The sequence below is a fragment of the Calypte anna genome, chromosome 11 (assembly GCF_003957555.1).
Source record: "Calypte anna isolate BGI_N300 chromosome 11, bCalAnn1_v1.p, whole genome shotgun sequence".
NCBI classification, from domain to species: Eukaryota; Metazoa; Chordata; class Aves; order Apodiformes; family Trochilidae; genus Calypte; species Calypte anna.
Window position 1 is genome coordinate 10,936,795 of NC_044257.1, and position 14,054 is coordinate 10,950,848.

Here is a 14,054-nt window from a genome sequence, read left to right on the forward strand (position 1 = left end):
TTTCCTAGGGTAAAACACCCCAAAATGGAAATGGGAAAAATGAGTAAGCGAAGCCATTTTCAGCTTACCTGATTGCGGTCATCTGCTGCAGAAAGAAGAGGTGGTGACGGTAGGGTACTAGGTTCCTGTTCACCACTGCTGTGTTTTCTGCCCAGAAAAAGAGAGTGACATTTACTTTTTTTTTTTTTTTTAATGAGTCACACACATTCATCTGCCACTGGCACATACTATTCTGTACGTTTCAGGCTGTCATAGTTGACGGCCTAAAATGCGTAGCAATGTTTCATCTTGTTTCAGGTATTTTTTTTCTCAGTAGAGGTAGAAGTAGCAATGCAGAAAGAAAGTCACCACTGAATACTATCAGGGACTTGACAGTGCCATACAGTTCTCTGAGCTACAGCTTCAGTAACATGCACACATTTTTGCAGAGGTGAAAGGAAGATGGGCTAGTCTTTTGCCCACTTTGAAGAAATCTGACTAATTCCTTTTCTTTTGTTACCTGCCCTTTTTTAAAAAAAAAAAAAAATAATTTTTTTTCTGAAATAACTTTACAGATGAGACAAAAGAAACAGTTGTGCAAGTGAAACATCTGCTGAAGCATAGTGACTTTATTAAGGAAAAATGTTATACCTTTAGTTTAAATTAGTGACTTAACACCTAGTATCACATAGAAATCTTGGACCATGTGCTTTCTTTAAGTTTTTTCTTTTGATTTTTTTTTTCTTTTTTTGTGGGGTGGAGGCAGGAACCGTATTTGGATTAAAGCAGAATCTTTTATCTTTTAATCAAAATCCCTGGGCCTCCATAAGTAAGCAGACCCTTGCAGGTCAACTTTAGAATGTTCAACCTTTTTGCTTTTTAGTTTTAGCTAAGGTATTTTGTCAGTCCCTGGCAGTAACATAAGACAGTAGAGTACTTAAAAACTGAAGTTTTAATGAAGCACGCTCTTTGGAAGCAGTCATTTTCTCTTCAGAGCACTACATAAAGCAGAGGGTTTTGTTCTTGCTTCATATATCTCTCCATGTATCAGTCTCTAGATAACTGGTAGCTTGGCAGATTAATTAGCTCATTAACTGCTTACTGTGTTTCCTTTCCCTGCTTCTTTAAAAACACAACTACAGCTTTTTCTATGTCTACTTATTGGATAGCTCTCTTAAATTAATTTCAATTTAGCATTCATTGAAGCTTAATTCCTGTCCTCTTTATATACTTGGGAAGTGTGAAGATTCAGAAAACAGCTCTTCTTGTAGTTGGTGCCTTTCAACCTGTTTGCCTTAGTCTCATTATTTTCAGCTCCATTATACCTCCCTTCTAGCAATGCATATAAAAACATCTACCCAGGTATAATCTACAGTAAACTGGCAGTATATCCACTGACTTTTTCCTGTCACCAGAAAGCAGACAATCTTGTATCACATGTATTGACTCAATTATTCTGTGATCTAAACAAAAAATACCTGGCCACAGAAAAAGCTAATTTTATTTTTTAGAAAAGTCTCTGAAAATAGTTTGAGAGAATGAGCCCAGACTGAAATTGGAATTGGACTGGTTCTCATGCTTCATCTTGTGCCTTTTTGTCTCATTACCCTCTATGATGGAATCCTTGATGTTACGAAGATACCCACCTTCCAGCCTCTTAGAAAAGCAAAAAGCAATTGTAATTTATATGGCTGCCTTTAAGTGGATTGTACATGGCTGAAAATCCTGGCCTATTTTTTTAAGTTACTAGGCTTATTTATGCAATTGAGCCTCCTCTTCATATTGTCAGAAATAAAGGACTACTTAGGCATGTGTTTCCAACTATTCAGACAGCTGCAGTAGTGGTGGTGAGACTAAGTCTACAGAAAATCATCAGCAGTATTTCTGGAGAGCCTCAATGCTGCAGGAAAAGCCAGGAAAAAGGAATTTGCTGCATCCAAATGCACAACACTAGGAGCAGGACAAAGCCACAGTGAAGCTTACAGTTTAGAAAATCAATTCAAAGTGATCTCTTAACTCCCCAGAAGTTTAGAAAGAACTTGCATCCAAAATAGATTCTCTTGGAAAAGGAAAAGCATCAGATCTTTTCTAGCCATGCTGATTTTCAGCTAGCTGGCTATCTGCACAGATGTTGGTTTCCAAAAGGAGACAGCTACTAATAACTCCATTTGGGAATTCCTAGCATTGAAATCAGATATGCTACACACTGATCATCAGTGTAGTGTGAAAACAGGCATTTGTATAACTTCGTCTCATTAGTGCAAATTTCCTTTGTGTGGATACTCAACTGAAATTATCAAAAAAAGAACCTTACAAAGCTGCATGTTTTTCTGTCCATTTTGCTCACCTTCTCTGTTTTACAGCAGCAACAAGGTCTGGCCCTGAGAACATGGAGAACAAACTGTCTCCATTAGCTGAAGAGGTCTCATCACTTGAGCTGGCAGAGTCTCCTTGAGTACCAGACCAGCTATTTGTCACATCACTGTAAGACAAAAAGTTGCATTAGTCCTTTTATTTATCATACCTAGTCCAGACTGTATGCCCTTGCTAGTTATGCTGAACCTTTATCACAAGTAATCTCACTGCTTTATAAAATGTCTCACTGGTTTACTTATGAGTGATCACATCAACTGCTTTGCCTGTTACACTCCCTTTACATATGTACCTTAGTAAAATAATGCTATAAGTGAGAAGTGCCTCTCTGTCAGGAAGGAGGAACAGTGATGCTTGGTTTTGGAATCACTAAGCACTTTTTCATTGCAAAATTGCAAAACAAATATTATGGTGGGCAGAAGATCTTGAAACAATGCTGTTGTAATAAAAAGTTATGATTTGGAAGAGATTAAGAATTACCAACTGTAATTACTTGCTGTAAAGTACCTGCTTTATAGTAGCAAGATTAAGGTGCTAAAATCTGGAAAGCTGAATTCAGCAAAATGCTGCAGCTTTGCTAGCATCACTTCAACACAACTAGGTCTTCAGAAAGAAAAAAAAAAAACCGCAGGATTTTCAAAATACTGGAAGAAAACCATTCTGAATTAATCTATGATATAAATTCCTTATTTCCCCTGCTCAAGTCAAAGTTGGTATACATTCCACTCTAAATAAGACATTGAACAAATGTCAGTGTTCAGTATCAGTGGAGCAAGGAAGGGCTCAGATTTCTCACTCTTGACATAATGAAGTACAGCTTTTGCAGACATAGCAGCAATTGGAAAAAACACCCAGTATTCCCACATTCTGCCAAGTCTTAGTGTGAAATAGAATGACATACAATAAAAATATGTAGCCTGCCCAGTCTCTTACCCTTCTGTGAAATACTCAGGAAAGGGCCAGGTTTTATGAGGATCATCAGGAAGAGGCCAGTTGCTACGTGTGTTACTTGGGCGACGGACATGCTGTGCTTGCCTTTTTTGTTGCATAGCCTGGTTGACCCCAGCAACATAGCGGGCAAATTCTGGATCAGAGCCAACTGAATAAAAGAAACCAAGAAGTTAGTTGCTGACATTCAGCTATTTCTACTGCAGTTATCATCCTCATCTAATCCTTTTGGCTTCACCATACCACACAACAGAAAGTAATTCCCTCGACATTAATAAATGTCAGACAACAGTTGGTACCTCTTCATGGAGTAGGGAAAAACACTGAATGGAAAGTATTTTTAGGAAGTAGATACCACCATCCATACGTAGTGGATAACAGTTCTCACGTGGAAATACACCTTCCCCTTGCATTCCATCAAGGAAATAATATTTGTCACTATAATCATGTCTATACACTGAGAAGTCCAATAACCTACCAGCAGACACTGACGGAATTAAAGCCCGTACATTTCTCCAAGCTCAGAGAAGACCATACTATTCTAGCTGACTCCAGACTGCAACATGATTTCCTGCTATGTTGTGATCCTGCTTACTTCAAGAAATCAAAATTTCAGAGTGATCACGTTAGAACATACAGACCAGAAAAGATTTACTTCCTACAAAGGATAGACAACAGTTTCAAAAACATTCTGATCCTGACCTGCGAAGTATTTCAGAATGAGACATATTTACAGAAAAAAATAACAAAATAAAATTTCTTGCATTAAGTGCTTTTTGTATCCCAACCATCTTCTAAGTGGTGTGCATGCTCTTGAGCACACGCAGCACAAACTTGAATCCAAAAGGGTTTTCCATGCTCAACTGATCAGAGCAAATATTTTGTGTATTAAAAATAAATGCTGCTATGAGTCAGTGCAATTGAGTTTCCACAGCTTCTGTTTATTTTTTGCCTTTTGAGTGAAAACTCTGCAATTTGACTGGATTTATGGAAAATGTCTAGACTACACACATAGTAAGTGTGTGAAGCACAGAGCTGCTGGTTTGCTGTCCCAGTTTTAAATTTAGAGTGAAGACTGAAGAATGCCCAACAAGCATGAACAGCTCAGAAAGCAGAAATCAGTCTCATGTGATGGCTTCCCTACATTCAATTCAGCAATTAGAAGTTCTCATTTTCATTTGGCATATTCAGAAAAGAGCTCCACAGTGTTTTGTTGGATGCAAATTAAAATGACAATGAAGAAAATAAGTTTGTTTCTATACATTCTGTATTGTATAACCAAGGCACAGAGCTGTCTGACAGCTGTGCAGAAATAAAATATTACCACTAATACTTGTTCTTTTTGAGAAACAGCTTTATGTCAATATAAAATAAGGCTGGAATCTAGACAGATACCTGAATCTAAGGATGGATTCTGAAGGGCATCCAGGATTTTTTGCCAGTGGATAGCATCATTTTAAATTACTGTTTACATTCAGAATAGTAACTTGTGTTAATTTTACCCTAAAAATATTTCCGGTAAACAGCTTTTTATCAGGTATTGTTTTGACTGCATTCTTTCACATCTGGGAAAGTAATTAAAGACCTGCAGGTACCAACATTGCTTCTACTAGCTCTTATTGCAACATGCCTTCATCAAGTTCTTATAGAAAATAAAAGTACAGCAAAATAGATTTTTGGTACCTAGTTAAGCCCTTGACATGAAAAGCCATCAAATTTATAGCTTCTTAATTAGCAGAATTGCATCTCAAAAGCAATTTTCAGGCTCTAAAATATTTATCAAAAAAGTAATGCCGTTTGTTTCAAATGACAACTACACAAAGTCCTAGGAAAGCCTGGAAATGAAAAAGTGTTTCCTGTTTCAAAGCTTTATGTACTACATTACCTAGAAATTAAAATGAAATTTCTACATCACAGCTCAACCTGGCAAGTTATATAAGAAATTATCTTTCCAACAGAAAACTCTATTTGTATGAGAGTTGGGGGTTTTTTTGTTTGTGTTTTTGGATCTTCAAATCCCAGATCTGCAGAAGATACTGTTTACTTATTAGTTCAATAAGAAACATGGATCTTAATCCCCAGTGCACCATTTAGCAACTTGTATAAGTCACCTTTTCAGACTATCACTTTCAAAGTCCTTGATATTCATCACACAGAATAGAATAAAACAAGTAGCATTATGTAGATTGAAAGGAAAATACTACAGAAATATAATGGATTAAAAAAGCTAAAAATGCATACATGCATTTTTTCCCTACACATACCTGTATTTACTGCGTGGTGAAAATAATTTTATGCTTCCTAAAAGATGATATTTTTAAAGTAAAAACCATAAACATGTTTAAATAAGATGATGCAAATTCAGCCCTAAATTGTTAAAAAGCTTTGTTAAAATAACTACAATGCCTATGTATGCCGTATAAATTCTTCTCATTTATGAACTAACTTGACAAAACTATCAAAACTGTGAGTCAAATGAGCTGGTTGCTGAGATGCCTACACAGCCCTCACACACACAGTGTGCAAGTGAGAGCAGGAAGTGGATTCACAGCTTAATAAAAGGTTTTCAAGTTAGCTCAAGTGCTGCCTCCCTCTAGGCAGTTTTCATAAATGCATTCTACAAATTTTCTGTAGCTGTATTCCAGACCAACAGAAATTATGTTTACAAGATAATAGATTTGCATGCTGTTCATAGTACTCCTCTATCAGAAGACTTCATAAACCTCCTTTTAGACTCTACAGTCAATTTCATAAGTCTTCAGCTATTTGCTTATGGCTGCAGAATTTTCTCTTACATCATCTTTGACAATAACCCCTCTGCATTTACAATTTATTGGTGGTTCAGACACATCTGGCAAACCACATGGACTTTCTCTTTAGACTCTAATCCTTCAGCATCCAAGGTCTTCACTGCAGTAATGGCTGTATAATAGGAACCAGTGTGGCACCCATGGATTTGCCCAGTAATAGAAGGAAAATACAGGGATATGAGAAAAATGCAATCCGGCAGTATCTCCAGACTGCAAGACTGGTAAAGAGCAAGATTGTTTTGAGTAGAGGTAAAATACATAATTTCTGAAGTTGGGTTTTAAACAATTTGACAAACCAACAGTAGAAGGAATATAATCTGTTAGTATCCATTTCAGTATTTTGATGAAGTCCATATAGGAAACTACAGCTGGGACAAGAAACAAGGCACCTGTTTCCATTCTTACTTATTAATGATAATTGCCTGCACTTTAGTTCAGTTGCTGTTAAGAAACTAACAAGGCCTACGTATAAATACCTCCTTGCTTTGTAAGCACCCTAGCATCTGGTGGAGAGCACTAAGAAATGACAGCTATTGCAAACAATATTTAATAATATTCTCTGTAAAAGGACCCTTATGAAAAACATAATAAAGGAAGACACACACCTGCAGGGTCAAAAGGCAGGATTTCTCCCAACATCCCAAACACTCCATCAGTTTGGTCACGATTTGGCCATGTGTTGTTTCTAGGTCCTTGTGGTTTCTGTCCTAACATCTCTGACATCATATTGTCCATATAGCTGCTCACAAGGCCCAAGCTGTACAAATCAGAGCTTAAATCTGAAAAACCGGGGTTATTCCACTGGTTTATATGAGACAATCCAGCTCCAACAGCTTGGGCTGGCTGCTGTGAAGAATTAGTCAGCCATTTGGCAGGTACACGTTGCTGTGGTCCAATAGGTTGAAGCAAGTGTTGGTAATACTGCATCTGCTGCTGCTGCTGCTTTTGTGACTGTTGTTGCTGTGTCAGGCCTTGCTGAGAAGGATGCAGCGGTGTGTGAGAGACAGATTGCGGTTGCTGTTGTACTGTTCCTGATTTTTGTTCTGTTGCTGTAGAGGATGCAACAGAGTTCCTTCTTTTCACCATCGGAGAAGTCTGCTGGGATTTGCCCATGTTAAAACCAGACAAGAAATCTATAACATCCTGCATTTCTTGGTCAGTTGGTAAATTCATACCTTTGTCATCTTTGCCATCATCTGGTTTGAAGAAGTTATCCCGTCTTTCAACCAGAAACCCATTCACAAGCTGATTATTTGTGCTCTGGATTGACTGCAGTGGATCTGCGGTCCTAGGAAAATTACCAATGTTCAGAATGCTCTGTAACCGTGCGTCCATGTTACAGGGCATTTTAGCTTTGTCCTCTGAGTTGGAACTTATGAAGACATTTTTGGAGGGTGTATTGGGGATTGAATAGCTTCCAGTATTACTTGTACTGGTGCAGGAAGTTTTTTTTGTAAACCGTGAAGTCAGTTTAGAGAACGTCTTTTGTAGACCACCTGAAGATTTGCTTCCATTTCCAGATGGCATGTCAACTTGATTCCCAAAGTCTGATATTTCACGCTGTAACTGGATCTGAATACAAGGCAAAGCTTGCTCCCTGCATCAAAAAACACAGGCATATCAAACCACCTGATAAGTGACCGAGTTTGTACTTTGAAGGAAAACATGTATTTGGGTAATAGGTAGTAGAAGAAACAAAACCAAAGATTGCCAAGTTCATTAGCTACTTCTTATGGCAAAACTATGAATTATTACTAGTATTCGCAATATTGTTAACTACTTTCCATTCCTTAAGAAATTTTAGTTGTGCTTCAAGAAATTTTAGTTGTGCTTCAAGAACTAAATGCAGTCTCATTTAATATAAATCAAATAGTTTTGAAAGAGAGAAGTGCTTTTGTACACTTGAATAAGCTGCTGGTTCTTTTTTAAAAAGACTGCTGCATCTGTGTGTACCCACAAGGTACCTATGTAGATTACAAATCTCTCGCTCTCACTTTGATCCCTTCTGATGAATCAGTACTTTTTAATTTCTCAGTACAGATCTTTCAACAACGATGGCTTTGTTTCAACTAGAAAAGTAGAGTATGAGGCTCAAGAGGAGATTTACCTTCCTTCCTTCCACCTGTGTATGTCAAACACAGCAGTATAGAGCACATCTACTAGTCCCAAAGTCTTCTCTGGATCCAGACTCCTCTGTAGCAAAGACATGGTTGCTGGATCTTCTTTCAGACACCTAAAATAATTAAGTTAAAAAAAAAATTTTTAATTTTTTACAATAAACAATTTTACCATGCTAGTCAGGTAATAGGAGACCAATTGATGCACTAATTCTGCTTCTGCAGAATGGAGGCAGCATAATGTATGAATGCTTGAAGGTTCCTAAAGACTATGCCTGCAGCCCCAGCTACTTCCCACTGTTGAATATACAGCAAATCAAACTAAATTTAGGAGCTATAGAATTTCTTATAATCACGATTAATTATTAGCTCTTCAGTTGAGCAGACATAATTCAGATGCAGAGGTAAGAAATAAATACCCAAAGCCCATTTCTGAAAAATAGCAAGAGTGCCCCACAAACCTGACAGAAAACCTGAGTGCACAGGCACTCTGGATTCTAATGCTAAGAACCCCAAGCCTGACAAACTCCATGAAAACTGGAAAATGATTCAGCATATCCAACAGTCTGAGGAAGATCTTACTGTGAAGATGTGGGATTGTGATTAGGATTAGAAAGATATAGGATTAGTGAATTCTCATCATTAGTGACAGAGAATTGGGACTGAATTTGACGTGAGCTGAGAACAACTAAGATCTAAGTATTAGCACCTGGTCAAGTACTCCAGCAGCCCCTCCAGCAGAGGAGCAGAGGCACTCTCACTGTGTGACACCAGGAGGAGCTCTTCCAGAGCTCACAAAGCCCGGCTCAAGCACTCTTGCATTATTTTAGTTCTTATTATAGAGCAATTTACATAAAAGGAACAGAGAAGTGCCAGTTTACACTGTGTAGAGGAATTAAAAGTCTATTTGGGTGAACAGACTATCAGTTGAGTCGTACTTCTGGACACACCACTGGTACCATCAGTAACAGGCTATCTCGCTGCAGAGTCAGATGAATGAACTGTGTTGTACTGACATTCCCAACACTTAAGTAAGACAGAAAGGAAGTGTTCTAGTTCCAAGTCATTGTTTCAAAAGGGAAGAAATCCTCACCTAAACTGCAGATTAATCCTATCATTCTCTCCTAGGTAGTCAACTAAACTGGTAGGAACAGCATCTCTTGGACCACGGAGTTCTGTGGTTCATGACAGCACCTGAAGAGCAGCTCAGTGAAAAAAGAGCTACAGCTCTCATATTAACCTCATCTAATTCCTGGCCTTCCTGAGGGAACAGCTGTGAGGACCTGCCAGGGAGGAGCATAACAGGAATACTATTGAATTTATTTATTTATTAAACATTCTCTTTCATCATCAAGCCTTTACTTTTTCTTTAGAAGTATGTTTTAGTGCCCCAGCACTGCCTCTCTTTTATTGCCTCCAACAGAGGCAACACTATCACAAAGACAGCTAAAGCACAACTGTCAGTCTGTCAGGAATGGTGGTACTCCAACAGTTCAAGATAAAGGAACTCAACGAAGACAGGACAAAACTGCAAAGTATTCTCTCTTTCATTTGTACTGTAGTATTTATCCCTATATATTCCAGTTACAGTTATCATTATAATCTGCAGTACAGTATTTTTATTTACCAAGTTGATGGAACTTGCACCACAATTCTGGATCCTTCTAAACTTATCTGAGGAGCATAGGCTTCTTTATTTTCAATCTGTGCGGTGTCCACAACCACCTAGCAAATGAAATTAAAGGGAAATTATTTTATCACCCCCATAGTTTAGATGCAACAGTCTCACCTCCCTGCCACACTACTAGTGCAAACAAACAAAACAGGAAAAAGAAAAGAATATAAAATCAAACAAAACTTTTTCTATTTCAAAATATATATAAAAAAGGAAATTATACAGATTTATTAGCTTGACACAGTAAACTACATTTCAAGGACTTAGTTCTCTACTATATACTGTAGTTATGCATCACTACACTCTTACAACTGCGTTGCATAACAGCTGTTAGTTATCAGTGGCTTCATTAGCAGTCCTTATATTTGAGAGGTTTGGCACTATTACTACTTTATTAGCTCCCCAACACCTATACATCAAAGTATTTTAAATAACTTCACTGCAGTGCATGGTTTGATACAGACATAGACAAGTGGTATTTAGTCTGAAACTCTTCATAGCGAACAACTTTAAAGACCCACCCCCCCTCTTTTAGGGTTATAAAGTCCCACATCAACAGTTCTTTATTGTACCTAATGGAACTGTACTATTATTAATTCTCTATTTTATAAAGAGAAGAAAAGTGTTCAATTTGCTGAACTCTGAGCCTTCTGTAAGATAATCAGGAAGATGTATGGAAGATCAAAGTCTTGAAAATTAACCTTCTGTCATGAACCTTTCTTTTTATGGAACTGAGAAGGAATGGATTCACTTCAGCTACATTTAAACTTTAATACCAGTAAGTTCCATATTTGGTTGATGCTTTTTCATGTTGTCCAGTCTGCATGGGTTGGCCTTTTTGATCATTTCCATAATTTCCTATTTTGGTCATGCTGAACCAGCAGCTTTCTGGCAGCAGTCAGCAGTTCTTGCTTCAGTGAGTAGCAGATTAGCTGTATCCTTGAAATGGCAAAAGCTCTATGGTATAAATAAGCCTCAAGGGATATTACTGGCTTTCCTTTCAATCATCCTACACTTATTCTACTTCTAACTGGTTGCCAACAACTGGTTATGAAGAAATGTGAAATATGAATAATGCTGAGAGTATCTTCTCTCTCAAACAAAACCATCTAGTGACACTTGAACACAATTATTTCCCACCTTTTAGTTCTTTAGATATTTCAGCATAAAGCCTTAGTATTCCTCCAGTTGACTCTAAGCATTTGCCTGAGTGTATTCAAACTTGTACAACATGTCTAAGCACAGTGACAAAACACCCTGCTATTATCCACTCATGAAAATACCTTTCATTTAATAACAGGGCAACTCCATTACTTTTTTCCTTTTGTTTGTACCATTTTAATTTTATGTAATTTGGTAATTTGCAATTCACAATTATAACTGGGATAAGGAGAGATGAACTTTTCTCAAGGATAACTTTCTCAAGGAGAAATGAGATTTTTCTAAGCATCTAGGAAAAATACTGTCTTCATGTCAGACCTGGTAAGTCAGAACTAAAATTCTGATTTGTGCAGACCCACAGCTTCTGGTAGTGGTGCATACTAGTGCTCACAGTCTGGGCTTTGTTGGGGGTTGTCCACCTCTCCCCCTGTGTCCTCCTTTTTTGCTTTTAAAAAAACTTTTACACTTCTCAACACATGGTCATTTACAACATCTGGGATTTAAGCATTACTAGGAGATTAAACACTTCTGCAATGTATGTTGGGGTTTTTGCTACGAAAAGATCTACTACTATAAAAAAAGGATGGCTACAGACTCAGTTAAACCTTTTCTTGATGACTTCATATGAGGCTAGTTCACAGTTTTATATCCACTCATCCTCTGAATTCAATTATTTTAATACATGTTACTTTTATTCAAACATGGAGGCTTCTTCAGCTGAGTCAACTCCAAAAATAACATTTTTAATATATATGCTAAGATAAAAACTGAAAACCTGAACTTTTAATTTTTTTTCCCTGATGGTAAAAACGTGAAGACTAAATTAACCAAGCAAGCTAAGTAGCATCTCATTGTGTTTTCCACTTTTAACAAGCTTCTTTTTAAAAAGCACATGGCAAGATAGGCTAAAGATAATGAGACCTGTCAGATAACGTTCTTTTTACATCTAGCATCTGAATGACAAATTTACACACAATTCTACACCAATGCAGACAGCTCAGTTTCTAAAAGCTGTCTAAAAGAGTACGTAATATTGCCCTGTGATTCATCTATCCAAGTTCTACCCAAAATAAACTTAAAATAAACATGTTCTCCCTCCCTGCCTGGTGAGTGCTTACAGAATAGCTTCCTGTGCATCAGACATCTATTGTTCTTGTTTTACAGGTGTTTCCTCTCTCATCTCCACCCAAATAATGCTTTTAAGAAGCAAATTACAATTTCTTGACATTGCATGAGGCTAGCTGCTAGCATCACTGAATCTCGTAAAAAATTATGCCACATACCTATAAAGAAAAACCTCAACCCTCACACCCCGACAAACTGTAACAAATCAAAGTGAGAATGAAGGAAGAAGAGAAAGCTCAACACAAGTAATATTCCTTGTATCAGCAGTGTCTTTAGGAAAGCATGTACATTTTATGCTGAAAACTCTCCAAAAGTTACAATAGACCTGAAGAATATCAGTGTTTTAATTACCAGCAGGTCTAACTAGTTATGTCTAGACGGGGGGAAACCAGGAGATTTACAGACTCCAAATGTGCCTTGGGCCACTCCCCAAATCTCATCAGGGCAGGACTTGGGTGTGCACAACCCTGAAACCCCCATGTAAAGGAAACAGTGGGAGGTGCAGTATCCTCCAAGGCATTCCTCATCGAGACACTCAGGAGCCAAAAACTGCTCCTGAGTGAGGGCACCCTCCCATAGGGCTGCTGAGAAACAGTTTCTTTCCTGGCCTCATTTCCTGTACCTTGCTTGTAACTTCCAGCATCCTACAGGAACTATGGCAAGTGAAGACAAATCCCACTTAACCATATCCTTTTTTCTAGTTCTTGTACTTATTAATTTTTAATACACATTTTCCTTGGAGTAGAAATTTCCTTGGAGTAGAAAACCACAGCTGCTTTCTCTCCCTGCAAAGATTCCATTGTCTTATGCTTCCCTGTACAACTTCCTTATAGAAGGTGGTTAATGCACTACTGCTTACTGTCCTTAAATCCCTGTATCAGACAAGAATTGACAGCAGATGCATTACTGTTATGATATTGATGGTCTGTCCCTTCAATTTTAGGCCTTTTTACATGAAAAGTCAGTTGAAGTTCACTGTGATTTGAACCTAATGCCTCTAACAGATATTTAACAATAAGGGAATATCTGATAGCTATTATCAAATGCATGCTAAAGTAGACATGTCTGACAAATTTAATGTACAGTTTAACACTAGTAGTTAATGAAGAACCTATTAATGGTAGCAAAAAAAATGGTTTAATGAAATAGGACAGAAGGTCAGTCACTTCCTGTGCTGTGAGATTTGAAAGATGTGTTATTTACAAAGTAAGCAGCAATATGGATCCGTTAATCACAAATTATAATTACTAAGTCCTGATGGCCTGAATAATGAATCTGAATCAACGAGCAGCATTTAGATAATTGTAGGTTGATTTACAGAATATTTGACAGAAACTATCATAGGCTACAGTGTACTTCTGTGCTTGTGTTTCCTTTCTATCCTACTGCATTCTTGCCCTCATTTAATTTGTCCCGTCAAATGAAAACTCACAGTAAGCAAAAAAACCTGTGTGTCATGAATTAACACTTTATTTAATGAAGAGATTTCAGTAATTAGTTACGGAAGCACAAATGCATTTTCTTATCTGAGTACGCTCAGAGTATTTATGTCTACCCAAAGTATTCAACTGTTCTGTCCTCCATTGGAGGTGCCACCTTCTACTTGGTGTAGAGGACCTTCTGGTTTACAACAGGCAGGAAATCCAGCTTGCATTCAAAGCAGAGAGGAAATGAAAAAAATGACAGTTCTTTAAACTAGTCTGAGAGAAGGGGGAAAGGGTTTCTTTTTAAACCACTCACGTATAGATTTGAAAAATCTTTCTATTTTACTAGGAACTGGACTTTTAATTTCTTGCGTTCTCTCTAGTAACAAGGACTATGAAGCACACAGAACATTCTCCTGTTCCTATAAACTATATAGATCCT

At 37.5% G+C, this 14,054-nt stretch overlaps 1 protein-coding gene across 5 annotated transcripts in view; it reads right to left on the reverse strand.

Moving 5' to 3' along the window:
- KIAA0355 (KIAA0355 ortholog) overlaps positions 1–14,054 on the reverse strand; it is a 57,351-nt gene that overhangs the window by 3,027 nt on the left and 40,270 nt on the right. For all 5 annotated transcript variants that reach the window (XM_030457622.1, XM_030457624.1, XM_030457626.1 and 2 more), the window contains 6 exons: positions 9,855–9,952; positions 8,218–8,343; positions 6,716–7,707; positions 3,286–3,451; positions 2,327–2,461; positions 69–147 (listed from right to left, as the gene is read on the reverse strand). In XM_030457622.1, coding sequence (XP_030313482.1) covers positions 69–147; positions 2,327–2,461; positions 3,286–3,451; positions 6,716–7,707; positions 8,218–8,343; positions 9,855–9,952 — 1,596 coding nt within the window. The remainder of the gene's footprint in view (positions 1–68; positions 148–2,326; positions 2,462–3,285; positions 3,452–6,715; positions 7,708–8,217; positions 8,344–9,854; positions 9,953–14,054) is intronic.